This window comes from Mustela putorius, unplaced genomic scaffold (assembly GCF_011764305.1).
Source record: "Mustela putorius furo isolate JIRA1106 unplaced genomic scaffold, ASM1176430v1.1 tig00003854_pilon_pilon_pilon, whole genome shotgun sequence".
Classification (NCBI taxonomy): domain Eukaryota; kingdom Metazoa; phylum Chordata; class Mammalia; order Carnivora; family Mustelidae; genus Mustela; species Mustela putorius.
This window is the reverse complement of record NW_025422006.1, coordinates 1,039,487-1,065,831: the sequence shown is the minus strand read 5'-3', so window position 1 is coordinate 1,065,831 and position 26,345 is coordinate 1,039,487. Positions and strand designations below refer to the sequence as shown.

Sequence of the window (26,345 nt, the reverse complement as noted above, 5' to 3'; positions counted from 1 at the left end):
CTGGGGTAATGCGGGAACTAAATGAACTGATACCTGCCTTGCGTGTGGGCATAGCCTGGCCCGCGGCAGTGGTGGTAGCGGCTCTCTGAGGGCGAACATGGGTCCATCCCTCACTGCCCAGCCTCGGCGTCACCCCGCATTTTCCGGCCCACCCCATTATCACGAGGCTCGTTGCCCGGTCTTGGGTTCCCTGATTCCGGGCCATGCTTGCAGGGCGGGATCCCCTCACCCCGGGGTCCCCCTGCGGCCGCCGCGGGCCTGAGCCCTGTGTCTCGCACAGGAGAAAATGCACAAGCTCCTGGAGGTGTACGAGCGACTGGGTGGGGAGGAGGACATCGTCAACCCCGCCAACGAGCTGATCAAGGAGGGTCCGATCCAGAAGCTGTCGGCCAAGAACGGCACCGCGCAGGACCGCCACCTCTTCCTGGTCAGGCCCCGCCCCGCCCCGCCCCAGGGCCCCGCCCCGCCCCGCCCCGCCCCGCCCCAGGGCCCCCATCCTGCGAGGCCAGAACCACGCCCCACCACGCCCCTTTAGCACAGGGCCACGCCTTTCCCAAAGAGCCGTGCTCAGCCGCATCTGCCGCGCCCCTGTCCACCACCCGCTTCCCCAGAGCCACGCCCAGTCCCGACTGCCGAGCTCCCTCACCCCGGGAGCCACGCCCTTGCCCTCCCCACCCTTCACCAGAGCCGCGTCCATTCCTGTCTGTCACGCACCTTCACCACGACAGCCACGCCCCTTCGCCAGGGAGCCACGCCCTGCCCAGCCTCGCTGCAGAGCCGTGCCTCCCGCCTCCTCTCTGTCGAGGCTCCTTTGTTGGGGTGACACCCCTCACCCTGTCCCTGTCTCGATTGCAGTTCAACAGCATGATCCTTTACTGTGTGCCCAAACTGCGGCTCATGGGCCAGAAGTTCAGTGTCCGGGAGAAGATGGACATTTCGGGCCTCCAGGTGGGTAAGCCGTGCCCTCTCACCTGTTCCCCTGGCAGGGCGCTGGACGAGGTGGGGACTGGGCTCTGGCTGCTGGAGGGTCACCACTGCACCCTTTTCAAGCTTCATCTCTGTCTGTGACCCACGTGTGGCCTGGGCATTTCTGAGTGCCACTCAGCCTGGCGTTGTGCATGGACCCCGTTCCCATACTTGGCTTACCCACCCGGGCACTGCTGCCCTGTCCGTGCAGGATGAAGGCCTGGGCCAGCCTCCGTCCCTGTGAGGTTGGTGCTCAGAGCCTCATTTACAGACTTGAAGGCGAAGCTTGGGGTGAAAGTGGACGGGGTGCCCTCCCTGCCCAGTCCCTGGTCCCCTGGTCCCATGCACTGTCCGCTCCCGCGCCGGCTTGGAGTCGGGATGATGTGCTGCAGGCTCAGGGGCTGGACGACGTGTGGTCCTTGCCACCCCTTAGGGCCTCAGCCTCTCCACGTCTCCTGCTTGGGGGCCACAGAGCAGGACGCTGCCCCCCCTCCTGTGGGGAGGGCTCTGAGTTAACCCCCACTCCACAAATACCGACTGGATCAAGTACTCAGTCAGTATTCACATGTGAAGGTGGGCCCTAGGGATACAAGAAAAAATACTTCTTATTTTGAAATTCTTTGAGCCCCAGCTCAAGAAACATCATTAAAATTAAAAACTACTGGAAAAAATCTTTTTTCATAGTTAGAAGAAATGATTCTCCTAGGTGTTTTATGTAAGAAATTAGTGGTGGGTGGGTAACTAAATGTGCTAACACAGAAACCCTTAACTTTGGGGCGTTTGGGAAATTCCTGCTCTGAGGCCTGATTCAGTCCGACTCTGGCTGGGCCCGCTTCCCCCTACAGCCAGGCTGCGGTGCTGAGAGTCGGGGGCCTGAGGGCCACATCCAGCAGTGTCTTGGGGGTGGGGTGTCGGGGATGGGGGGTGGCTTCCCACCATAGGGGCTGGTGGATCAGAGACCCCTGCAGAGCGGTAGAGAGCCTCGTGGCCCTTTTAAGATTCCCATTCCTCTCTCAGGGGCCTTCAGGTGCCGTAGTGGGAAAGCTTCCGTTTGTGTGGGGCGGGCGGCTGACTTGCTGGGAAGCCCGGCAGTCGGGAGGGTTTGGCCGGCACCATTCCAAGTGCCGAGGATGAGAGGTCCTAGCTCTCCTTCACGGACCAGCTCCCCCAGTGTCCCGCCCACTGGGTCGCCTGTGCCCCCTCCTCAAGAAAGACCTCTGTGTCTGAGAGCACAGGGCTGCCCCTCCGGGCCCGCTAAGCAACCGGTTATTTTGTTATGCCCTTGGCCTCTAGGTGCAGGATATCGTCAAGCCAAATGCGGCGCCCACGTTCATCATAACGGGAAGGAGACGGTGCCTGGAGCTGCAGACTCGGTATGGGTGGCCGACCCGGCGCCTGCTGTTGTGACTCAACACTTCGGCTGTTGGCTCCTTTTTCTAAACAGGATAACCTTGGGATATGTTGGTTTTGGTTCATCATAATCACTGATTTGTGGCTTACAATGTAACAGTTTCGAAGGGAAGTCGATGAAAGTTGAGCCTCGGCCTTCTTCCCCCGCCCAGCAGATGTTCTCAGTCACCTCTGAGGAGCCTTTCCCAGACTTCTGTGTGCATGAACGTGTCCCGAGTTTGTAAAACCACACGCAGCTATTTACTGTCTAGCCCATTCCGCTTCTTGCCTTTTTCACTTAATTTGCCAGACAGCATCCCATACCCGAGCCTCGTTTCCAGAAGCAGTGTAGTTCTCCATCACGATCGCCCGACCCATTCCTGCTCCCAGGCACCCGGGGTTCCTTCCGGGAGCCGTGGCAAAGGTGCTGCACTCAGCATTCTCATGCCTGTTTAGGGCATATTTGTCCTTCTGTCCATTAGAAAGTTTAGTGAAGAGCTGCTGATCAAAGGGTAGCACATCTGCTTTAAGTTTTGGGGGCCAGCCATTGTCTCCCCCCCCCGTGATTGGGGCCAGGCTTGTGCTCTCACTGGGGGAATGTGTGGGAGATCCCATCTCTCATTTCCTCCAGTGATGTGAGATCTTGGTAAGTACCCGTTGTGGTCCTAGGAGGTGTTGATTTACATCCCTTGTAGAGGGGCCTGCAGACAGCACCTGACAACACCTGACCCTACCTGGATATACCTGGACACACCTGACTCCCCTAGCCATACCTGCCTCCACCTGATCACACCTGACCCACCTGGACACACCTGACTCCACACCTGCCCCCACCTGATCACACCTGGCCACCCTTGACTGCACACCTGCCCCCCTCCCCCGTTGCATCTGACCCTGCCTGCCCACAGTGTACCAGGCACTCAAGGACTGTCTTCCAGGCCTTGAGCTGCACTTGGAAGCTCTGAGCAGCTCAGCTGTGTGCCCCAGGGTTGAGAGGAGTGTGGAGGTTAATCGTGTTTAAGGCCAGGTTAATAAGATACTGTGTTTGTTTTTGTAGGACAGAAGAGGAGAAAAAAGAGTGGATTCAGGTGAAGCTCCTAAAATTTTAAAGTAATCAGGTGACCAAATTCTTGCACAGTATGGCCATTTAATGCTGAAACAAGGGATGGAGTGGCCCTGTGACTCCCCAGGCTTTGTCCGTCCCTCTGATGAAGTACCCTCGCTAAGTCCCTTCAGATGCTGCCAGCCTGTCAGTCCGTTCAGTTGCTTAGCTGCAGTAAATATGCCGGTGCGAAGGGCTGGGGGCGGGCAGGTGGGGGTTCCTCCCCCAGGGTGTGGATCTGCACTGTCTGGGGGGCCCAAGGGGACCCTCACCCTCTCCCCACCGCCAGCCAGCAGGAGCAGCAGGTTACATGGGATGAGCAGTTGGCCTTAGAGGGTGGGGGCCTGAGGGTGGTCAGCCAGGCAGGGAGCTGGTCAGTGTCCTGGGGCAGCCAGAGCACACTTGGCTTGAAGGACACAGGGAACAGAGACCAAAGTCCACGAAGGCGAAGGTCAGAGCAGAGGCTGAGGCAAGGATCCTGGTATAGCATCAACTGGGAAGGGCTGTGGCTTCTAGAATTCGTAGGAGAGAAAGCTGGGCAAGGAGAGAAAAAGGAAATGGGAACAGATGTGAGGGGGACAGGCCAATGCAGGAAACAGAGCTGTGTCTGCCGGTCCACCTGGGGTGTCCGGGAAGCATCCGCAGCAGTTTGGAACGCTGTGGGAGGCACCAGCCGCGTGCAGGGTGGGCCTGGGACTTGTGTCCGGTCAGCTGGGGACATGCGTGACCGTAGGACCTATCTGTGGGGACAGAGGCATGCTGGGTCCTGCCCTCAAGGACGAGCTTGCTGATGGCCCTCGTTCTCTGGTTTTTGTGTCAGGTCATTGAGGCCACCATCGAGAGGCACAAGCAGAACAGCCAGACCTTCAAGGCCTTCAGCGGCTCCTTTGGCCAAGAAGAGGACCCATCCCTCCCTCCAGATTCCCCTGTGAGCCCCAGTGTCCTAGGGACAAGGGAGGGACCGGGTGGGGGGGTGCCCCAGGCCCCTTGAGGAAGGGCTGGCATCTCCGAGGGAAGCTGGTCCCCATACGCTCCCTGTGCCAAGGGCCAGTGGCTGGCAGGCAGGTGTCACTCCCTGCCTGTCCTTTGCTGAGCACCAGCTCGGGGGCCAGGCCTCACGAGGGGCAGGCAGGAAGAATGGGCCTGCATGAAGCCACATGTGAGGTGGGCTTGGGATCTTATCCATGCGGGCAGCTCATTAACCCCATACAGAGCCACCCTGGGGCCAAGGGGAGCCAGGAGGCAGGGGCCCTGCCCAGGGCCAGTTGGGGGAAGTCGGCTGCAGCTGCCCACTGGGAGTCCGATGGGGACCAGAGCCCCCTCCTGTAGGCACAACCGCCCTTGCCTTTCGAGTGAGGGTCCTCACGCCCACCTCCTGCCAGAGGTGCTCTTAAAACCAAGGATACCCGGCCCAGCCCAGCCCAGCAGCCCCGTGTCCCCAGCACCAGGCCTGGCACCCTCCTCACGGCCTTATCGGCCACTCAGCATTCGCATCCATTTATCTTGCTGTCTAAATATATTTTAGAAGAAAACGTTGCATCTCTCCCAGGCTTCTTTAAACAGAGGCCTCGTGGACTCAGAACTATGTCTGTGGTTACAGCAGTACCCGAGGAGCCAGGCTGCCCAGGCCCTAGAAGGCCTGAGGGTGGAGGTGGAACCCAGGGCCGTGTCCTGCCGGTGACACGATGGCACGGGGGAGGGGGGGCTGCTGCAGGCTCCAGGGGCATCCCACACTGGCCCAGGGAGGAGTGTGTCCCCAAAGTCCCAGCAAACACTGACCCTGTGGCCAAATGGAAGGGCTGGGCGTGCTGTCGGTGGTCAGTGCTGCGCTGGTGTCTGCGCGTGGCCAGGCATCCTCGCTCATGCTGGCTGTCTCTGTTCCCTCCAGGTGGTGGGCTCCAGCTCAGAGGGGCCGGCAGTGGCAGCCAGCGGTGGAGGGGGTACAGCAGGGGTGAGTGACCCCCCCCCCAGCTTTGGCAGGGGCAGGAGGTAGAGGGCAAGGTCAGCCAGGGTGCTCACCAGGGTGGGGGCCAGACCAGGGAGCCCTCAGGGTGAGGTCAGACCGTGGAGCCCTCTGGGGGGGGGGTCAGACCAGGGAACCCTCTGGGGCAAGGTCCATGGGTGAGCCACCCCCACGTGAGCTGAGTCCCCACAGTGATAGTCTCTGGCTGGGTTGGGAGGGGGCTGAGGGTGCCTGCTGGGACCCCCGCGTCTATTAGGTCCGTTGGGTGGTCACGGCACTGTGCTCTTTACCTTGTGGAAAGTATGTGATTAAAACAACTTAAAGTTGTGCCTGATCCATAGGCCGCTCGGCCATCCGAAGAGGGACGGTCAGCCCCTGACCCTGGGAGTCGAGGCCCCAGGAGGATGGAGGGAGGTCCTTCCTAGGCGGTGGTGCCCAAAACCCTCCCCCACGCTGCTCACCTTCTCTCCACCTGCGTGGTGCATCCAGGGAGGGGGCTGGGCAGCCTATGTCTATGTCCCCCCAGCAGGGGCAGGTTGTGGACATGCTAGAGCCCCTCCTCTCTGCCAGCTGCGTGGGGATTAGTGGGAGGATGTTGGGTGCCTGGCCTGTCCGGGCATCCAGGGCAGGCGAGCACGGTTATTAACTGGCCCACCAGTTGTGAGCCCTGCTGACAGCTGTGCCCCAAGACACCAGGGGAGGGTGACCCCCTGCAAGCTGCCAGGGGATGCTCCTGGACAGACTTGGTGGGGAAGGGCTGGAGGCCACGCTGCGGCTGTCTGCCTGAGTCCCGGCCTGAGCCCTAGGCATGGATCTTATCCATGTGGGCAGCTCATTAACCCCATACAGAGCCACCCTGGGGCAAACCCTGGGTTTGCTCCTGAGTCCCCCACTCTCTCTGACCTGTCAGCCTCTCTCTCCCTCTCCCATGCCCTCACCTCCCAGGCCCCAGTACCCCAGCGGGTGCTGCTTGTCCATCAGCCTGGAACTGCTAGTGAGTCTCCTGAATTCAACATCAAGGCCCAGAGCTTACCCAGTGAGGTTGTGCTGCCCTTGGGGGTTGGTCGTTGTTCTGGGCAGCCCCACTTTAGACAGAAGTTTGATGGGCAGGCCTAGCCTCTGCTCCAAACCCTGCATTGGGAAGGGGGCCCTGGAAGTGGCTTTTGGGGGGTAGCCATTGTCTCCTTGGCCACAGGGAGCAGGGTTCCCAACATGAGCTGGATTTTTAGTAAGCATAATTCGTCTCCAGCCTTGGCCCACGCTGGGAGGCCTGGGTCAGGTGCCCCCAGACACCACAGCGCCCACCCCATGCTAGAGCAGAACCTGGGCCCCCAACGTAGGTCCTTGGGCTCCCGGGCACTGGGAACACCTTGAGAAGCTTTGAGGGAAGGATGGAGCATTTGGGGGACATGATGGGTGTAGGGGCCAAAGGACAGGAGGAACCCCCCCCCCGCCTTATTCAAGCGGTGCAGCTGCCTCGTGGCTCTGGGGAACAGAATATGGTTCCCAGTAGTTAGTGTCATTGAGGCCAGCAGCATGGAAGTGGCATGGACAATGAGAGAGGGATGGTCTTGTCACAGCCCATGAACCCCCAAGGGGATTCCTCGCCCTCCTGGCCCTCTCTCCTCTCACTCTACCCTGCCGCAGGGTCTTTGCACCTGCCCAGGGCCCACAACGCACAAACACAGTCACAGACAGTGGCCCCAGGCTTTTCTCACCGGTGTGTCCTGTGAACAGAGATGTTAGTGGATCTGGGGTAGCTCAGTGTGAGGTAAAGGTCTGGCTGTATAGGGTCTGAGACCTGCTCAGTGTGCGTTAGTGGAAGGTGCTCAAAATGAGTTTTCAGTCTGACACCAAAAGACTGGTCCTTGCTGCAGATTTAAGCTTTTTCTTAGCACACTCAGAGAGGAAGGTAAATCCCCATGTGGCTGCTGGTCTCCTTCCCTGAGCCCTGGTGTCCTCAAACACACGGTTCTGCAAGCACCCCTTTCCTAAGAGGAGCTCAGCCCAGGCCAGGAAGTTTCACAAGGTGGCTGCTCGGCAGAAGTCATGTAGCTCTTCACAGAGAGGCTTTCTGGGGCTCAGGCTTGCAGGGGGACATGGGCACCCCTCCCAGAGGCCGAGCCAGGTCCCGTCCAACCACATGGCCACGACCTTAGGGTGCACAAAGCTAGCGCTGCCCTTCTGCTCCAAGGCCATGCTCTGGGGTCCCGGACAGAGCTGCCCACAGGGAGCAGAGGGGCCAGGCAGGGCCTGTGTCCACAGTCTGCAGGACCCAGAGCCAGCTGGGAGGTGCCATCAGAGGCTGGTTGTCAAGCCGTCTTTGGGGCCCGAGTCTTACTTAAATGTTCCTCCTCCTTCTGTGCTGTGGAGCTAGAAACACCCAGATGAGTCAGAGTCTGCCCTGGGCAGAGATCACTGCCCGTGCCCCAGGACACTGGGTGCTTTGGGCGGAGACTCGCAGATTCCCCAGTTCTGTACCTGCCTGAGGACTTGGCCCGGGCCTTTCCATGTCCCGGCATCCAAGCAGAAGGCCTGAGCACCCCCTGCTGCAGAAATGCCCTCCGTCCCACTGGCCTGCAGCCGGTGATCTTGGTGCCACACCCCAGCCCCACTGCAGCCACCTCCTCCATCCGTCCTGGGCCAGCCCTCTCCTCTGGCCCCCATCCATGCCTCTGTCCCCCCGGGACGCCCCCATGGCCGTCTGGTGTCAGTGACTTGTGGCTCTGGCCTTGGGCCCAGCTGCCCTGCTGTCGACCACTCCCACCTCCCAAGCCCTTGGGGTCCTCACCTGGAATACAGGGACAGTGGGACCACCCTGAGGGATGGTTGGGGGGTGGCTGCCGGGACACGGCAGACCTCAGGGACGGCCACGTTCCCCTTGTCTCTCCTTCCTTGCCCTGCGTGCCAGGCCCCAGGTGGCTCCCCTCCCATGTCTGGCCCTGCGCAGTCCTGAGATGGTCTCTGGGAGAGGAACCCCGAGTGGGGTGGAGAGAAGTGGGAACATAAGGGGAAACTGGCCAAGTCAGTTGGGATCCATATATGAGGGGCCTTAGGAGCCGTTGTCAACCCCACTGTACAGATGGGGACACTGAGGCTCAGGAAGGAGACCATCGTCCGTGGTCTCATGGCTAATGAAGGGCAGGGTGTGGGGGCTGGTCCCCACCTTGTACAACTCCTTCCCAGATGGGGAAACTGAGGCTCGGCTGACCACTCTGCTGAGCCCCCACCAAAGCCTCATGCTGTACCTGCTCCTGCCTGCCTGCTGCTTGTGTGAAAGCTCTTGTCTCCGTGGGGCTGGGGTCCTGGACAGGAGTGGGGCCGGGAGCAGAGCACACAGCCACCCACCCACCCCCACTCCCACACTGTTGTCCCAGGAGCCACTGGGTGGCGGCGAGGGGGCAGGGGGACCGTCTGCTTTCTGCTTGTTTACCGCGTTTCTTCCTCTTTTCTGAGATATTCTTGGTGAGCCGCCCGCTAGGAGGTCCCCGGCCCAGGCGGCCAGCAGGAGCGTCTGGCTGGGCTTCCCCGTCTCCTCTCTCTGCTCTTCCAACCCCTCTGCAGAAAGTCTGCTTTCTGCAGGAGCCGCTCTGCGGTTGGGTCCTTCTCCCTGAGCCGCGCCAGGGGCAGCTTTAAACTGCATCCCACTTGTGGCCTGGCCTCCTCCTCGTGTGCAGGGAGCCGCTCCCTTAGTTTGGGACTAAACTAAAACAGTGAAATCAATAGTTTGACAAAGAGGGAAATAAGTGCCTGTTTGTAAAGACTAAGTGGGCGAAGGAAAGTGAGCCCCACCCCCGCGCTCCCACCCGGCCCCGTCTCTGCGGGGGCTCTGAGCTTCCCGCCTACCTGGCCCAACGTGTAGAAGGGCATTCATGGTGTCCTCATGACTTGTCTAAAGCTTGCTTAAGCTCTGTGACCCCAAACCATGTTGTTTCCTGACTTCCTGTCGTTCCCCTTGTCAACTCCTGGGTGGGAGGACCAGACAGCTTGGCGGAGGGGAAAGGGAGCACAGCCCAACCCGCCCCTTGAGTGCTCAGGCGGGCCCAAGGCAGCCCCTGAGCCTCGGCGACTCTGGCCCGGGCGCCACAGGGCAGACCTTCTCCAGCATGGGCTCTGGGCCCCACCTTTTCAGACCTACCGGGTCGGTCTGGGCAGAGTTCCAGACCCACCTAGAACGCATGCATGCTGGTGACCACAGGGCAGCCTGGGGAGCAGGGCTGGGTGGGGGCTGAGGCTACGACGCCCCAGCTTCGTGCCCTTCTGCGTTTTGCTCTGTGCACGTGCTGCCCATGTGCTCACGGAGTGGCCCCTGCATACTTGCCTCCCGCAGCCTGAGCCCAGGAGGGGGTCTGGTAAGACCAGGCGTGACAAAGAGAAGCAGGGCTGCAGAAGCTGTGGTGAGACCTTCAACTCCATCACCAAGAGGAAGCATCGGTGCAAGCTGTGTGGCGCGGTGAGTGCAGGCACTCAGTCCTGGGGCCCCTGGACCATGACGAGGTCTGGCGCCCCGGAGCGGACAGGCGATGTCCCGTCTGAAGTCAACACCAACCTCCTTCCTCTGGTCAGCTCTGGTGTCTGACCAACAGGGCTGTGGTTGAGAAAGGACCAGATTCAGAACCACAGAGCTCAGCTCTGGGTGGCCTGGGTTGAAGAGGAGGTGAGGGATGCCATGCCTGGGAGGAGGGAGAGAGCATGGGGGGCGGGGTGCAGCCGTTGGGGGAGCTGCCTCCTGCTACTTTGGTCCAGGTGCTCCAACGGTGGTAAAGGTTGAGTGGGCCTGGGGGATGTGAGGCTACCTTCAACTGGTACCCCAAGTGATTACCATCTCTATTTCTCCTCACAGAGGCCCCCAGAACCCTTTTCTTTTCTCTTGAGGATGGGCTTCTGAACTTGATACTGAAAGGGAAGATTATTCCTCATCAAAGGACTATTGTTGATTTACTTATTTCTAGCTTAAGTTATTAAAAAGGAATTTATGTTAGCAGGTGGGCTTTAGCATGGAGCTGTCTTAGAACTGGTTTTCCAAAGAGCTCCAGCAGATTGTGCCAGGTGTGGTGTTCATTGTCATGCCCTTGCATGAAACCTTGAGACACTGGGGGAAGGAGAGATAGAAGGATGAGTCCTCAAATGAATGGACAGATGGATAATGGATGGGTGTGTGAGTAGTGGGTCGATGGAGGATGGATGTGTGGATGGTTGGATGGATGGATGGATGGATGGATGGGTGGACAGGTGGATGGGTGGGTCTTCATCCATCTACTCACTAATCCAACCATCCATAAAAATAGAAATCACGGAAATTGCCAAGTCTTAGGGTAACTCCGTTTTCAATGTTTTTGGAGACTGGATATCCGTCTTCCACAGCAGCTCTTCCGTCTTGCATTCACACAAATGATGCATAAGGGGTCGGTTCCTCCACGTCCTCACCAACATCCTCACCAATGCTGATTGCCTGTGTTTGGGGTACTAGCCATCCTGATAGGTGTGAGGCAATATCTGATATCTCACTGTGGATTGGGTTTGCATTTCCCTGGTGACTAGTGATGCTGAGCGTCATTCCATGTACCTGGTGCCTCTGCCCAATTTTCTTTCTGTGCACACAAACTGTGGGACCCTCTAGGAGAGGAGGCAAGTCCTGGATGGCCGATGGGGCCAGTACTGGGGTCCTTACCCTCTGATGAGGCTCCTGCGGAGAAGCCCTTCCCGTCCCCATGCGGTGTCCCTCCTGGCCCTGCAGCCCCTCTGGTCTCTTCCTGGACAGACTTCTGTCCCCGGGGGCGGGGTCACAGGTGCCCTCTGCCTTGCAGGTCATCTGTGGGAAGTGTTCCGAGTTCAAGGCCGAGAATGGCAGGCAGAGCCGCGTCTGCCGAGAGTGTTTCCTGACGCAGCAGGCGGTACCTGAGAGCCCCAGCCCTGAGGCGGTACCCGAGGAGCCCAAGCACGGCACAGAGGTGGGTAGGCCGATGCTGGGAGCCTCGTGACGGGAGCCCCTGTCCCCAGTAGCCTCTGCAGTGCTCACAGCTGTTGGCTTGTGCCAGGACAGAGAGTGTGTGTGTGTGTGTGTGTGTGTGTGTGTGTGCACATGCTAGGTGCGTGGCGCGTGTGTCCGCCATGTGCGTGCGCGCAGTGTGCGTGTGTGTGGTGTGCATCACGTGTGTGGTGCACGGTGCATGTGTTCCGGGGAAGCCCACACAGCCCTTTCTCATGAGCCACACCCTGGTTCCAACCCTTCCATTTTTTCTTTATTTCTGGCTCAACGCCATTCATCGTCTCAGTCCCCTGGACGGTGCAGCCTGAAACACAGAGGCCCTTGCGGTGACCCCGGGGTGGGTCAGGCGGGCCCAGGCCCTTGTCCAGCACGTTCCCAGGAGGGAAGGCCTGCCCCCTCCCCATGAGGGTGACCCCTGCGGCGAGGCTGCCCCTGACCCACCCTTCATGTCTCCAGAACCCAGTGTCTGTGGACCCCCAGCCCAGCATGCTCTGCAGCTCCCTGCAGGTGTCGGACAGTGGTGTGGTGTGGAGTGAGGTGTGGGCCACCATCCCGGCGTCAGAACCCTTGGAGCTGGTGCTGCACCTGCAGAGAGACAGCCAGGTGTGTCCCCCACCTTTCCCCAGTCATGCTAGGGGTTGTGCCCCAATTCTTAGCCTGGAGCCTAGGCGCACGGCGCCCAGAGGGGCCTGGGCCATGCTGTCTGGGACCAGCCCTGCTCAGTCCTGTGATCCTGGGGCCTTGGTTTCCACGGCTGCTCAGAGTCAGCCCTCTGCTGTCTGCCCGTGGGAAAGAGTGTTCTGTGGGCGGCAGAGGCCGGGATGCTGACGCAGCCCTTCCTTGCTGCAGGATGGCGGGCCGCCACGCACCATCCCCCTTGCCGGCTGCACAGTGAGCGTGTTGGACCCTGTGGAGAGGCCAGACAGCAGGCACGTGTGGCGGCTACAGCAGGCCCAGCAGACCTTGTACCTGAGCACCCCATCGGCGGACCTGCGGCAGCAGTGGCTGGAAGCCCTGAGCGCGGCTGCCCGCGGGGACCCTGGCCTGGTGGCCCTGTGAGCTGAGCCTCGGCCCCGTGTCCTGGCTCTGTGGCCACCACAGTAGGGCCTGTGCCCACCTGGGAGGCTATGTGCAGGCGTGTGGGGTTCTCGGACTGCTGGCAGCGGACAAGCCACGGGACACTTGACCTTGGGGGACCTCTTTCTGAAGCAGAGGAAACAGGCCCATGTGGCCAGCGTGTGTCCAGGAAGAGCTGTGACAGCGTGGCCTGGAGCAGGGTGCAGGCCACCGTGCAGTGAGGGGCACCCAGCTCCGGAAGGCGGAAGGAGCGGCCTGGGGCCACCTGGGGACGCCGGGTGGAGGTCTGCAGCCTTGCTTTCCCTCCCCGCCACCCTGCCCCATCTGGACCGTGTGAGCTGAACTGTGACTGGCCTAGACTGCACTTTCCTGTTCTGCCCGCGCCCAGAGCTGCTGCTGCAGCCCGCCTCCCTGTTTGGAGAGGCCGTCGCTGGGGGCATGTCTGCGGGACCTCCCTGAGAAACTCCGCAGAGTCCAGGGGAGGCCTGGCCCTGCATCACGTGGGGCCGAGATTTGCACCCGAGTCCCCTGGCCAGCAGCAGGCCATACTGGTCTGTGAAAATAAATGCTGGTGGCCAGTAGCCGGGCACAGCCTTAGGGTGGGGCCCCGAGGAGGGGAGAGCGGGGGACAGCCCAGTGAGGACTGCGGGGAGCAGGTCCCGCCGCTGTGAGGGGGTCCGTGAGGCGCCCAGCCGGCCCCTCTCCCTGGTCCAATCCCTTCTCCTCTGACCTCTGCTCTTTGCACTCACTGAGCACCTCCTATGTCCGCAGGCCTAGTGGGTTCTTCTCAGGGTCGCCCTGTCCGGGACGTTCCCACGTGACAGCTGAGGAGACTGAGTCCTAGGAGGTCACCATGGGTCTCAGAACTCCAGACCTCAGGGGCAGCCAGGACTGACCCACTGGGTATGGGGCACTCCACTGGGGTCAGGTGTGGAACTAGGCCCCCCACAGCAGGAGCCCACCTGGGGTCCTCCTGGCCAGCCCCCTAGTGAGCTGTGTGGGACCTGTCCTCCTGCCCAGCAGGCTGGGGTCCCCATACACAGGTTTCCATGGTGACCTCAAAGGGGCCCTGCCCTCACCGGGCCAGCCCTGGGGTTGATCACCAGGATCCTTCAGTATGAAAGAGCGTGCTGCCCCCCGCAGTCGGCTGCAGTCCATGGGAGAGCCCGGGGCCAGCCGTGGGCCCTACAGGCTGTGGCTACAGCAGGGCTGGGAGACATGCCCCCACTGCCCATTCTGGACCGGGCTTTGAGGCTGTGCAGGAAGGAATTCCTCCCTGTGGAGCCACATCTCCTGCAGCGTGGGTGTTGGCAGATCGATCAGAGGAGGGCAGGTCCCCTGGAGATGTGTAGGGAGCGCACACAGGCCAAGGGCAGGGCCGAGAGGGGCCAGCAGAGCAGGCTGGGGGCCACAGGGCCTGGCTCCAGGTCTCCCCAGCATCTCCTATGACACCATTGCTTTGAGAGGTGGGGGCCGTGAGGTGGACTTGGCAGTGTGGGTCAGTCGGGGGGTGCTGATGGAGACAGGGCTCCAGGTCCCCAGCAGGTCTCCAGCAAGAGCCCGTGATGGGCGAGCCTGAGGCTGCCGCTTCTAACTGTTCAAGAGACGACTCCGGCAGAGCGTGAGGTCCCAGGGTGAGTGACGGTGTGCGCCCCAGTGGGCACGTGTCCCCAGGTCCTGGGCTCCTTCCCAACCCAACGGCCTGCCCTGGAGCCCAGGGTCTGGGCTCACTCTCCAGAGCACCCACAGAGGGCAGAGGCTCTTCGCTTCTCCACTGGCTTCTTCCTCGTCCTGCTGCTCCTCCTCCTCCCTACCCAGCAGCCCCCGGGGTGCTGACACAGGACAATCCCTAGAAGCGGGGAAGGGAAGCCTGCCGGATGGGAGCACAGGCTGGGGTCTGGGCAGGCCCAGGGGCCGTGGTAGGAGTGAGGGGCCTGCCTGAGCGGTTCCCACAGGAGGAAGAGTGAGGACAAAGGGACAGGAGCTGGGGAGGTGAGTGCGCAGGGGCCTCTCCACACAAGTCCTGCATGGTGCTTGTAGCCCAGGCTCCAGTCAGGTGTTCCGGGGCCTGCTGCCCACCCCACCGCGGGAGCACGTGTCCTCGCAAGGCCCAGAGCGGGTGCTGCTGGCATCCACTGCGGTCTTGGAAAGCGAATGGAGCCAGCCACTTGCTGAGAAGAATTACTACTCAGAGGCATCGTAGCCTTAGGGAAACAGGCCCAGAGAGGGAAATACACTTGCCCTGGGTCACAGAGCGAGCGCGGGTCTCGGCTGGTGGTCATTCCTTCACTCTTCATCCACTCGTTTGTACACTGGGCACGGCTCCCGTGTGCTGCCACTTGCATTTCTGACACGGGTGTCAGACGGCGCCCTGCAGACCCTGGACCTTGCACACATCCAGCCTCATTTTGTCCCCCACACCCCGCACTCAGGTCCCAACCTCACCATCCCCCCCCGCCCCCACCCCCACTCTGGCCCCGCCTCCTTCCCACCTCCCCCAGGTCTTTTTTGAGACCCTGCTGGACGCACTCTACTGTTGGCTCGGGTATGTGCCGTTGTAGAACCTCTGTGCCCCTGTGCAGTACACAGACTCCCAGGGCAGGATGTGGCAGCGACAATAGGTGCTTGGTGTCTGCCAGCAGCCATGGCGAAGGCTTAGGGACACTGTTCTTGGCATGTGGCCCCTGAGCACTTTGGGTCCGGAACCTTCATTTTACAGATGGGGAAACAGTGGCTAAGAGAGAAGCACTGGCTGCCTGAGGTTGCAAGGGCCTGGCACTCTCCGGGTCTCTGGGTCTCCGGGACAGAGCCGGTTCATCCTGGACATCTGGTCCTATTGCAGAGACTGGCACCTTGAGACCCAGAGGGGCCGCTGTGCCCCAGAACACTGGGGAGAGGCATTTGGGTCCTACTTGCAGGTCTGCTGTCCTCCACGCCCCCACCCAGGGGACAGCAGCACACACACGGGCATGGCAGGGTCAAGCCCAGATCCCAGGCCTTGGGGAGCTCCAGCTTTGGCCACCACAGCTTCTCGAGGGGCTGGTCCTCCTCCTGGAGTCTGATGGTCCTGGCACTGGGCGTGCAGGGTGGGCTCGTCTCCCCCAGAGCTGCGTGCGGTGTGTCTGACGATGAGCTCGCTCTGGTGGAGCCTTCCTGGAGACCCAGCCGGCACCTGAGGCCAGTTGTATCCCGGACCCCCAAGGCCCATCCCTTTCAGACAAACCCCATCCTCACAGGGCTCCCCTGTGGGCAGGATCGGCTGGGGGTTACCTCAGATATCGGACATGGGGAGAACAGAGTCATGGAAGCCTCCCGGGACAGCACCTGAGACCCTCAAGCCCGCCCCCAGTGGGACCCTACCTCTCTGCATCCGGGTTTCCACCCAACGCCCTGGTACAGGAACTAGAGAGGTCTCTATGCACCAGGGGCCGGGGCCGGGGGACAGTGCGTGGTGCTCCAGAGGCATCCAGTCCAGGCCGGTCTACCTGTCAGCTTGGCATCTCCATTTTCCCCCAGCCATGACCCCTCAGAGGCTCTCTGTGGTCCTGAAGGGTTCCAGGTGGTCCCCAGGAGAGTCTGAAGGACCCCAGGGACTCCAGCCTTCCTGGAAGCAGCCACCTGCTCCCTGGTCAAACAGCCTCATGCCTACTGCTGCTCCCAATTTATGAGGGGGAAACGGAGGGCCCAAGGAGGTGGACAGGGCTGGGACACGTTGTGGGGCGCAGCCAGGTGCCCACCCCACATTCTGCACATTCCATCCTGGGAAACCGGCCGCCTCCACCCCGCTGGCTCCGAGGCCTGCCCGGCCCGGCCTGGCCCCGCTGGCTGGCTGGACTTCTGGGCTCGGTGCCCGCCTGTGGGTGCAAAGCGCCAATGGAGGCTCCTGAGCCACAGCCCTGGTGCGGCCTACAGGCGCCCCTCCCGCTGTACGCGTTCAGGCCTCCCCAGACTGCCTGGCAACCCCGTGGGAACATTGCTGACCAGCTCCCTCCTCCCTGGTCCGGGCTGGTCCCGGTGGCCCCCAGCATCGCACAGTGCAGGGGCCCAGAGGACCACACCAGGGCTGGGGAACAGACCCATCTCGGACTTCCCCGAAGCGGCTGTGCGAGAATAAAGCCCGTGCGGCGAGCTTTCCCGCTCCCCGCTGCTCCGCCCACCCGGCGGCTGCTGTCTGTAGGGGCGCCAGTGGCCTCCACCGTGTCCTGCTTTGGCCCTGTCTCCCCACCTGAAGTCGGGCTGGCAGTGTCCCTGGGAAGAACAGAAGGGAGGGTCCCCTTTCCTGCCAAGGCCAGCACTGCCTGCTGGGACACGAGTCTCCATTTGACAGGGGCTCTGCTGCCCTGTGCCTTGTCAAAACCCGGAGAAGTGAATGACACCCCCAAAACACATCTGCCCCCAAAGGGGCACCAGGAAACTGGTGAGCAGCCCATCCTCTTCAAGAAAAAATAATGGGGTCATTCCCAAGGACCCCTGCTCCCCAGAGCAGGAAGTGCACGTGGTCCTCAGCCCAGAGCCCACAACATTCTCCCAAAACCTCACAGAAAGGGGCCATCATCCTCCCCTGCCCAGAGAGGGGTACACGACAGTTCAGCATGGGAGGGCGTGTCTTCAAGGAGTCCCCGGGAGCTCCGTGCAGGGTTACGCATCTTTGGGGGTTCCCAGGGAGCTCGGGATGGGGGGCTGTGTCTTCGGCAGGTCCCCTGGAACTCAGAGTGGGGGGCTGTGTCTTTGGGGGGGTCCCGGGGAGCTCAGGGTGGGGGGCTGCATCTTCAGGGGGTCCCTGGGAGCTCAGAGCACGGGTTTGTGTCACGTAAGGTTCTCTCAGTGGCAGATCTTGCCGTACAAGTTGAATGCAAGGAATTTACTCGGGAGGCTCCTAGGAAACCTGCGGCGGGGGGAGAACAAGCGGAGAAGGCGGGGGGTGGGGAGCAAGCCGACACAGGGGTCTTGGGTTGATTCATGTCCACCTGGAACCTCAAAATGTGATATTAGTTAAAGTAAGGATAGAGCAGACCGTAACCCCATAACTGGGTCTGTATCAGAAGAGAGGACACTCCAGGACAGCCACGTGACAGCTCGGCGTCCTGGCGCACCCGAAGGCGGTGGAGAGCTGGACAGGCAGAGCGAGCAGGGTTGGAAGGTACGCGAGGGTCCACTCCGCTGCCTCCAGAGGAAGTGTGGCCTGCCCACACCTTGACCCCAGGGTCCCGGCTTCCTGCACCAAGAGAGGATACATTTCTGTTGTTTTGATGAATTTAAGTTCTGTTGTTGGCCACTTTGTGGCAATGTGTTCTTCCCCAGCGATCTAGCCCTGACTTTGTGCTAGCAAATGCTGGGCCTCGGGAGTGGCTGAGGAGCTGGGAACTGGACGAGTTTGGGGCACGGGATGGAAGGTGACTCAATGTCCTCCAAGAGCTTCTCGGTAGAAACAGGGACGAGAAAGGCTCCTCTGGGGAGGGCGTTGGGGAATTGAGTGTGGCAGAGCCTGGCTGAACCACGCTCTCAGGTTGAGCACAAAGGAGACACTGGAAGGGACGAACTTGGATGTTTAGCTGAGGACATTTCCAAACAAAGCTGCTTGTAAATCCTGGGGGTGGGGGGGCAGGAGGCCAATGGGGGAGGGGCTGTTGGGCAAAAGGGAACCTGTCCAGATTGTTAAATTAGGTCTGAAGGGACACCGGCGGTGCCGTGGGAACCCCTGTTCCTGGAGAAATTGGGGGTGCACCCTCTCAGCCCAGCATCGGGACAGAGGTGGGGACCCCAGGCCAGGTCTGTGGGGGTTCTTGTCTGGTGGTGTGAACTCCCTGACGGAGTGCCCAGGGCCCCAGACAGCAGGGCTGCTGCCATGTGCCTAGAGGACAGAGTGTCGGGCTACAGAGGATTATTCTCGGGCCCTGAAGTCTCTGGCTGCTGCTTCTCCAGGCTTCAGACTTGCTTGGGACCAGCGACTCTGTCCTTCTGTCCATTCTCCTCTCCCTTTTGGAATGGGTTAAGACTCTGAGAGCTGGCAGGATGGGCGGGTATATTCTGAACATGAGACCAAAGGGACTTTTAAGGGGATCAGAGGGCAGAGTGTGGTGGGTTGAAGAAATTCCCCCCAAATCCACATCCGCCTGAAACATCAGAATGTGACATAATTTGGAAATAAGATCTTTGCGGATGGAGTTAAGAGGAGGTCCCTGTGACGGGTGTCCCTGTAGGAAGAGGGAGAAGATGCCCAAAGGTGGAGGGCAGAGCCGGGCCCAGTGCCAGCGCAGTCCACAGACAAGGAACGGCGAGTGCTCTCCGGTGGTCCAAGCCCGCTAGTCTGTAGCGCTTTGCTGCGGTGGCCTCAGGACGCTGACACAGGGCATGGTGTGGAGCCACTCTGGTCTGGAGGTAACTGGAGCGTGGCCTCTCTCCCAAACCCCAGGGGCATACCAGGGGCTGGCGGCTGCCGTGGTCGGGAGCAGCACATGGCCTGGGGAGTGCAGGCATCTCTGTGCTGGGGTGTCCGGGGCTGGGGGCCAGGCTGGCATGACGAGACTCTGAGGAGAGGTCAGGGGCAGGGCCGCTTCGTTAGGACATGGGCCCGTCCATGCTTGAGGATCAGTAACTTCTCCCAGAAAGTGGGAGGAAGGGAGGGAAGAGCCGTGCCAGGTGAGGGGGCAGCGGTCGCTCAGATCCCCAGGACGGAGAACGTCTGCTGTTCCCACCACTTGCCCAGGGACCTCACGTAGACAGGACCGGGGAGCGCTGTGTCCTTGCCTCAGAGCGACCCTGTGTCATGTTGGTGCTGTGTGGCCGCTCCTGTTCCGCTGGAGAGCCCCGTGGCACAGCTCCCTCGAGGCAGGGGGACTGTCCCTTCAGGGCCATCCTGCTCCAGGGGCCAGCAAACCACGTGCACACAGCACATGTGGGGGCAGCACGGGGGCTCCCGGGAGGGCTTGGCAGGAGGCAGACAGGAAAACATGGCAAGAGCTAGTCCTGTGGTGTCTGTGGGAGGTAGTCGGCAACTATGGGAAGCAGGCCTAGGACGGGCTGTTTGAGTAATCTCAGTGCGCTCTGGGCGTGGCGGCTAGTTGTCTGGTGTCCGGCCTGGGGTGACTAGGGCAGGTGGACGCCCCCCCACCCTAGCCCACCCTTTAAGGTGGGGGTGGCTCTGCATGGGCTGGTTTGCAGGTGAGGCAGCCCCAGGGCGTCCTTTACCATCTCCAGGCAATGGTGAGCCCTGGGAGTCTCTCCAGGCTCAGAGGTGGCCCATCCCAGCTTCAGATCACAGAAAATGAAAGACCATAAGGAAGGGCCCCAGGGGAAGCCTCAGGCACTGCAGGGCTTGGCTGAGGAGGTGTGGTGGGCACAGGCAGCTTCTATCCAAAGCACCCCAGCAGCTTCAGGGTCTGAGCTCAAGGTTGTTGATTTCAAAGGCCAAGGTCATTGATGACCTGGGCTGGAGGTCCAGCAGGTGAGCGGAGAGAAAGAACAGACAGGGGATTTGCCCGAGGCATCCCCAACATTACCCACGTGGGCGAGCAATCCTCCGCGGGCTCTGCAGACCGCTGGTACTGGCTGCCCTGGGCCTGGTCCGTGCTGCATGTACAGCCACAGAGATGAGCTGCATGTGGTCCCCACACTCCTGGTGGAATCTGCTTGTGGTCTCCCCAGCTCAGCCCTGGTCAGCAGGGAGGCCTTCCTGGAGGAGATGACACCTGTGCTGAGTATGAAAGTGCTGGGTAAGATGGGAGAAAAGTCAGTGTTACAGAGGGCTTTCCTCCTGGGCCCTGTGGACCTGGGAGATCATGGAGGCTGGTGGTAAGAGCAGCCAGGTGGCACTCCATGGTGGGATGGGTTGACATGAGAGATGGGAAGGGCTCACCAGGGACTGGTCAGCCTAATCACCCCTTTAAGTCTGGCTTACAGAGGCGGTGGCTGCCTCCTACAGGACCTGGGAACATCCAGCCCTCTGAAGTCTGCAGCAGCATGCTCTGCATGAAGGATCACCGTGCTCAGTTGAGCAGGTTGTCCACTGTACAAGGGTCCCAGTGAGCATGTAGCCGCACTGAGATCCAGCCTGCGCTCACCATCTGGCCTTCACCAGCTGGGTAAGCCTCAAAATCCCCCGGCCCTCCCTGAGCCCCACAGAGGAGCTGGGAACAAGGTGGTCTCCAGTGATCTTAGGAGCATAGGGTGCAGGGGACGAGGGAGATATGAGTGCAGCAAAACCCAGGATGGCCACGTGAACTTGGACCCACTCAGGCTGAGAGGGGTCTGAAGAGAAGGAAAATCCACGTGCACCATCGGCAGGACCGCAGGCGCTCAAGAGTTGACCCGGTCTCTGCTCTCGGGCTTTGCCCACATGCCGGTGGAGGGCAGCAGGACAGCCTGAGGCTCAACGGTGGACTGCATATTCCTGTGAAGTCTAGAAGTACAGGGAAGCTCCTGGGACACGGGAGTGTCCCCTCCAGGACTGACACCATGCGCTGCTCCCCCCGGGATCTCCTCTGTGTGCACCTGCTTGTGCATGTCTGCTCCAGCAGACCTCCGAGGCATCACACCCGCCTATGGGGTCTGAATCTGATGCTACTCTCCGCTCGGGAGCAGGCTGCTGGAGTGCAGGTGGCCTGGCAGACACACAAGCAGGGTCTGGGACAAGCTGCCCCAGGGCCCGGACTCCCACGTGGCTCTCAAATTTGCCAAGGATCATAGCACTGAAAGACAAGGTCTGTCTGCATTCCTGGAACCCGAGCTCTACGGCTGCTTGAAGAACAGAGTAAAACAGAAGAGAACTTCCACGCTTAGGCTGAGAGAAATGGGCGATGTGCACTTCCTGTCTTCTGGGAGCCAACTCAGGCAGCCTTGGGGAGAGGCATGGAGCCCGAAGGGCGAGCCCTCTGCAGATGGGCCTCGATGGCAGACTCAGGAGCAGAAATGACTGTGGCCCTTGTAAGCAGTATCCCCTGCTTACGGCAGCAGGATCCAGGAGCCCTGGTCCTCGTGCACTTCTGCCTGGCCACAGCAACTGGCCCAGGGACAAATGAGCCCATGGTCCAGAGCGTCCCTGGGCAGTGGCGTCGGGATGCTGGGAGGGCAGGACCCAGAACCACAAGGGCCTTTCTCAGAAGTCCTCAACTCTGCCCCTGGGCTGACACTGGGATTCTCTCTTTTGTAGCCGACTAGGGCAGCCCTTTAGCATACTGTGCGGCTGGAAAGCCCGAGCCTCAGTTTCTCACCCATAAAGCAAAGGCAGCCAAGTTCTCGAGATGGTCATTGGACAGCGTGGCTGTCGGCATGGAGAGTAAGGGGGCGAGAGCGGGTGCACAGCCCCTTCCCGCTCTGCTATCTGGTGGACCTGCTTCTGCTGTGATGACACAGAGCCCCTCCTACCAGCCCCGAGTGTGGGCCTCCCATGCTGGACATGCTCAGAGGCACTGCACATCTTGTCGGCCCTCAGCCCAGGTAGGAGGAGTGCTAGCACACCCATTATGCTGGTGAGCAAACAGAGGCACAGAGAGCTGGACAGTTAGTCCCTGGCCCCTGGGCCTTGGCATGAAGGTCTGGGTGAGCAGTGTCGCTAGGGGCAGACCCTTCCCTCCAGGCCCCAGGGTCCCCATCTGTGAAATGAGAGCTGTCCCAGTACCTGCTTGGGGCCAGGGCTCCCTGATCTGTCCATTTGGATGGCCTTGGCCAGATTCCAAGGCCCCATGAGGGGCCACCCTTAGGACTCCTTAGGCCTGGGCCTCCGAAGTGCCTGCAGGAGAGCGCTTGGGGGAGGTGGAGGCCAGACTGGAGGCCAGAGAGGGGCAGGGCTCACCCAAGGCCTCCCACTGAGCAACAAGGGGGCCTGTCCTGGGGAGCCAGCTGGGAGCGTGGGGGGCAGGCTCTCACACTTCTCTGGTGACTGGGGACTCACTGGGCAGGTGCAGGGCTCAAAGAGGCTTAGCCGGCTCATGGGCGCTAAGCCCCTAGATTGCCCTTGACCCTCCTGTGCACTTGCTACTGCTCCAGTTGCTGGGGAGCAATGGGGGCTGTGAAGACAAGTCTCCGCCCCCAGCAGGGCCCAGAACCCTCTCATCCAGGTGCGTGGCCCTGGATGGGACAGTCCCTTTCCCTGTGCCTCAGTTTGCCTATCTGTAAACAAGGGTTCTCACCCATCTTTTTACCGTGGGACCTGGACTATCTTGTGAATTCATGCAGTCGTTACAGGACCCTTAATATTAAATGTTTTACTATTCTCCTGTTTTCGGATTAAATGGATCCATGCTTGTTGCAGAAACTTCAGATGGCACAAAAAAGAGTGAAGAAGCAGGAAATAGTGGCCTGCAGCCCAGAGGTGGGGAGCAGCCCCGCAGGCCATGTCCCTCTCGTGTCCGCTGTGTCCCGTGCCCTGTGTAGGTCTGGCGCCTGGGAGGGGCTGGTGGGATCTTGTCTGTGAATCTACCACCTGCTTCACCCTCCAGGGAAGCATGGGGCCCTGCGGCCTGTCTCCCGGCAGGAGATGGGGCAGATGCCTTGCTGCGGCATCCCCGAACCATCGCTGTGAAACTGTGGGTGGCAGATCAATAACACTTGGGGAACCCACCCCCTCCCTCCTGAGAGGCCAGGCAAGCTGGCATGTGCAGGCTGCCCGTCAGGGAGGACAGCTGGGCAGTGACAGCTGGGCCCTGGCAGGCAGCGGGCTCCGGGCAGGGGCTCACCTGCGGAAGGGGACCGGGCTCTGCCTTCCTGTGGGGCAGCTGGAGGGCCCATGTGCACGGAAGGCATCATTGTGGGGCACGTCCTCCCCACACATTCAGCTCATTGGAGCTACAAGCCCACGTTATTTTATTGAAAATTGCTTTAAGTAAAAAAAAAGGGCCAGCCCACGAGGCCACGTTGCTTCCCTAACTCTTACCATCTTGCAATGAACTTTCCAGACCTGGTCCATTGTCAGAGGTTTTTAGGATGGAAATCTCATGCTTCTTTTGAGTAGAAGCAAAACAATCAGGAATATTTAAAGAAAACAAAAAGCATTTAGCCCTTCTACAGTTACTATCCGATTTGAGGGAAACACACCAATAACCACCCCTGCCCCCCACTGGGCTTATGCACAGCTCCCCATACCCCAGGCCACCAGTGCCCATGGACACATCAGTCAACCTGGGACAGCCCTTCAGGAAAAGGGGACCCCCCCCACCAGGGTAGAGCCTCACCATCCCTTTGTTTCTGGCAGCATGTGTGTTGGCCCATTTTACAGACCAGAACACTGAGACCCTGGGCCTCAGACCCCTTTCCTCTCCCAAGTGCCTTTCCACAAAGTCATTCACGGCACAAATGTTCTAGCATACTGTCTGGTCCCAGCCGTAAACTGAGACGAGGAGCAGGTAATGGGGTGCGGGCCAGAGAGGCCAAGGCTTTAATCAGTTCCTTAGGCTTCTGTGCTGGGCGCTTCTTGCCTCTCCAACAGCGGCCCACAAGTTCCTTCCTGGTCTCTTCCACAGGAATGAGGGGAAGCACAGTCCTCTCTGTTTTAGACACAATCCTGGCTTTGAGGTCACACACACAGAGATCAGCTTTGTAGGGGCAGGTAAGCAGGGAGGGCTTCCTGGAGGAGGCAGCCAGTGCCTGAGGGCAATGAGGCACCAGCTGGACCTGGTCCAGGCACTGCTCCCAGCCAGGACACCGAGAGGCAGGGGCAGGTGGGGCGGGGGTAAGTGCAAACTCCAGTGGGGCCTGTGTGGCCTCCTCTGTGGCACAACTCCATCACTGATCATGTCATAGCCTCTGAGGTCTCAGGAGGGTGACACAACATTCTCTGTCCCTCGGATGGGAACATTAAGGCCCAAGGCATGGCGGGAGACCGTCAGAGGTAAGGGGCTGAGGTTTCCGGCAGGGGTTGGCCCAGGCAATGGGTCTACCCAAAGCACTTGAGTTGAGCCAAGTGCTTTCCCTCCTAGGCCTCAGTTTCCCTTCCTGCACACAGTTAGTATGGCTGGGCTCTCCAAGAGGCCCCAGAATCAGTAGACAGAGCAGTTCAGCTCGTGACTCCTATAAGCTGTGGACTCCCTTCCAGAACCAACCCCAGGGCCTCCTGCTGCTTGTGGAGATGGCTTTGGTGGCATGTGTGTGCCCTGACCCATGATGAGGGACATGGTTTCCCATGGGAAATGGCAGAGGTCATGGGCCACCCTTAGCTGTCTACTGGTACAGAAGGAGGCCAGCACCACATACTTGAACACCCAGAACATGCAACCAAGCCACACACTGAGAAAAATGTCTGTCCCTGACCTTGATACCATCTGCTACAGCCTGAATTTTGTCCACCCACCCCCAAAATTTAAGGGCTGAAGTACTAACCCCTAGCAACCCAAACATGCTGTATTTGGAGACAGCATCTTTCTCCAGGTGACCAAGTTACAGGGAGGTCAAAAGGACTGATGTTACTCCAATAAGACTGGTGTTCCTATAAGAGGGGAAATTTGAGCACAGAGACAGAAATGTACAAAGGGACTGCCAGCCATGTGAAGTCTGGGATGGTGCTGCCACCAGCCAAGGAACTGTGGGAAGCTGGAGAGAGGCCTGAAACAGATCCTTCCTAGTGCCTTTTGGTGGGTGGGTGGGGCTCTGCTGACACTTGATTTTAGACTTCGGGCCCTCCAGAACCCCGAGAGCACATTGCTATTATCCTGGGCCTCAGTCCACGGCCGGGCCCCCCAGAACCCCGAGAGCACATTGCTATATCCTGGGCCTCAGTCCACGGCCCCTTGTTACAGCAGCCCCAGAAGACTTACACACCCTAAGTGGCCAGGCTCAATTCGGCATTTTGGGGTCCTGGAGGCCAGCCCTCTGTGCAAGCCCTGGAGAAGGGCTAGGGGGCATCTGGAAGGGAATTCTAGGGCTCCAGTCCCCTGGCATGGCGTGGAGGAGGCCTGAGGACTCACCTGGCTTCCCGACATGGCAAATGGGAAACACCTGCTTAGTCAAGGGAATGGAAGAAACTCATCCTATGTGGTCCACAGTTCTGAAGTGGGGAGCGGATATTATGGGGCGAAAGCAACTCCCACCCAGGAGAAGGGTGTGCCCCTTACATATTCTACTGGGCTGGGAAAGCAAAGGTGCAGGGCAGTCCAGTGGGGGGCGGGGAGCTGCTCTGCTGAAATGCTACTCTGTGGTCCCAGGAGAACACTCACCTCTTTGCTGCCACCTGTTAGGCCCTTCCCAGCCAGTCCTGTCCACCTGGGCCAACTTCCCGGACTTCCTGAGTCAGCCACGGGACTTCTGGCTGTTCCTCAAGCTTCCAACCTCAGGACCTTTGCATCTGCTGTTCTTTCTGATAAAGCAGCTTCCGCCTTCTCTGCAGGGTGACAAGCCTGAGGGGCGACAAGCCTACTCAGGAGCGGCCTGAGCCACCCAGAGCCTCCTCAGATCCTGGGTCGATGTTAGGAGAGCCCCCTGGGCGGTTGCCAGGGCGGGCACGGGCGACTGAACTGGGCGGGGTCTGGGGAAAGGAAGAGGCGGGCTGCAGCTCTGGACCCAGCCCGGTACCACGACCCAAAGTAGTTGAACTGGAGGGGCAGTTCCCCCTCATGTGTAGGTGGGGGTACAGCCAGAGCCCAGGGATCTGAATGTGCCCCCAGCACCCGGGGTTCCTCAGTGAAGACAACAACATCGAGCCCTAGCTAAGAGGGCCTGTCTCACGGTGACACAGATGGGGCAGCCACGTGCCCCTCACGGAGGACACCTGGCCTGGGAGACCGGGGTGTTCGGAGGGGCGGGGCAAGGCCCTGGAGCCAGACTTCCTGCACAGCCACCTTGGCCCCTTGGGGGTTGGGGCTCCCGCGGGGCCGGCCACGCCCCCAAACCCGTGGGGCGGGGCCCCTGGAGGGCGTGTCCAGGGCTGCCCC

The 26,345-nt window shown here is 60.4% G+C and overlaps 1 protein-coding gene across 5 annotated transcripts in view; it reads left to right on the top strand.

Annotated features, from left to right (window-relative positions):
* The window catches only part of FGD3 (FYVE, RhoGEF and PH domain containing 3), a 49,361-nt gene extending 36,294 nt beyond the window's left edge, over positions 1-13,067 (top strand). For 4 of the 5 annotated variants that reach the window (XM_004766135.3, XM_004766134.3, XM_004766133.3 and 1 more), the window contains exons 9-18: positions 281-427; positions 856-948; positions 2,260-2,339; positions 3,413-3,443; positions 4,278-4,385; positions 5,346-5,408; positions 9,751-9,873; positions 11,228-11,371; positions 11,866-12,012; positions 12,259-13,067. In XM_004766135.3, coding sequence (XP_004766192.1) covers positions 281-427; positions 856-948; positions 2,260-2,339; positions 3,413-3,443; positions 4,278-4,385; positions 5,346-5,408; positions 9,751-9,873; positions 11,228-11,371; positions 11,866-12,012; positions 12,259-12,468 — 1,146 coding nt within the window. In that variant the 3' untranslated portion in view covers positions 12,469-13,067. Of the gene's footprint in view, positions 1-280; positions 428-855; positions 949-2,259; positions 2,340-3,412; positions 3,444-4,277; positions 4,386-5,345; positions 5,409-9,750; positions 9,874-11,227; positions 11,372-11,865; positions 12,013-12,258 lie in introns of those variants that run through there. The other variant, XR_006601944.1, reaches the window with a different exon arrangement.
* Positions 13,068-26,345: the final 13,278 nt, after the last annotated feature.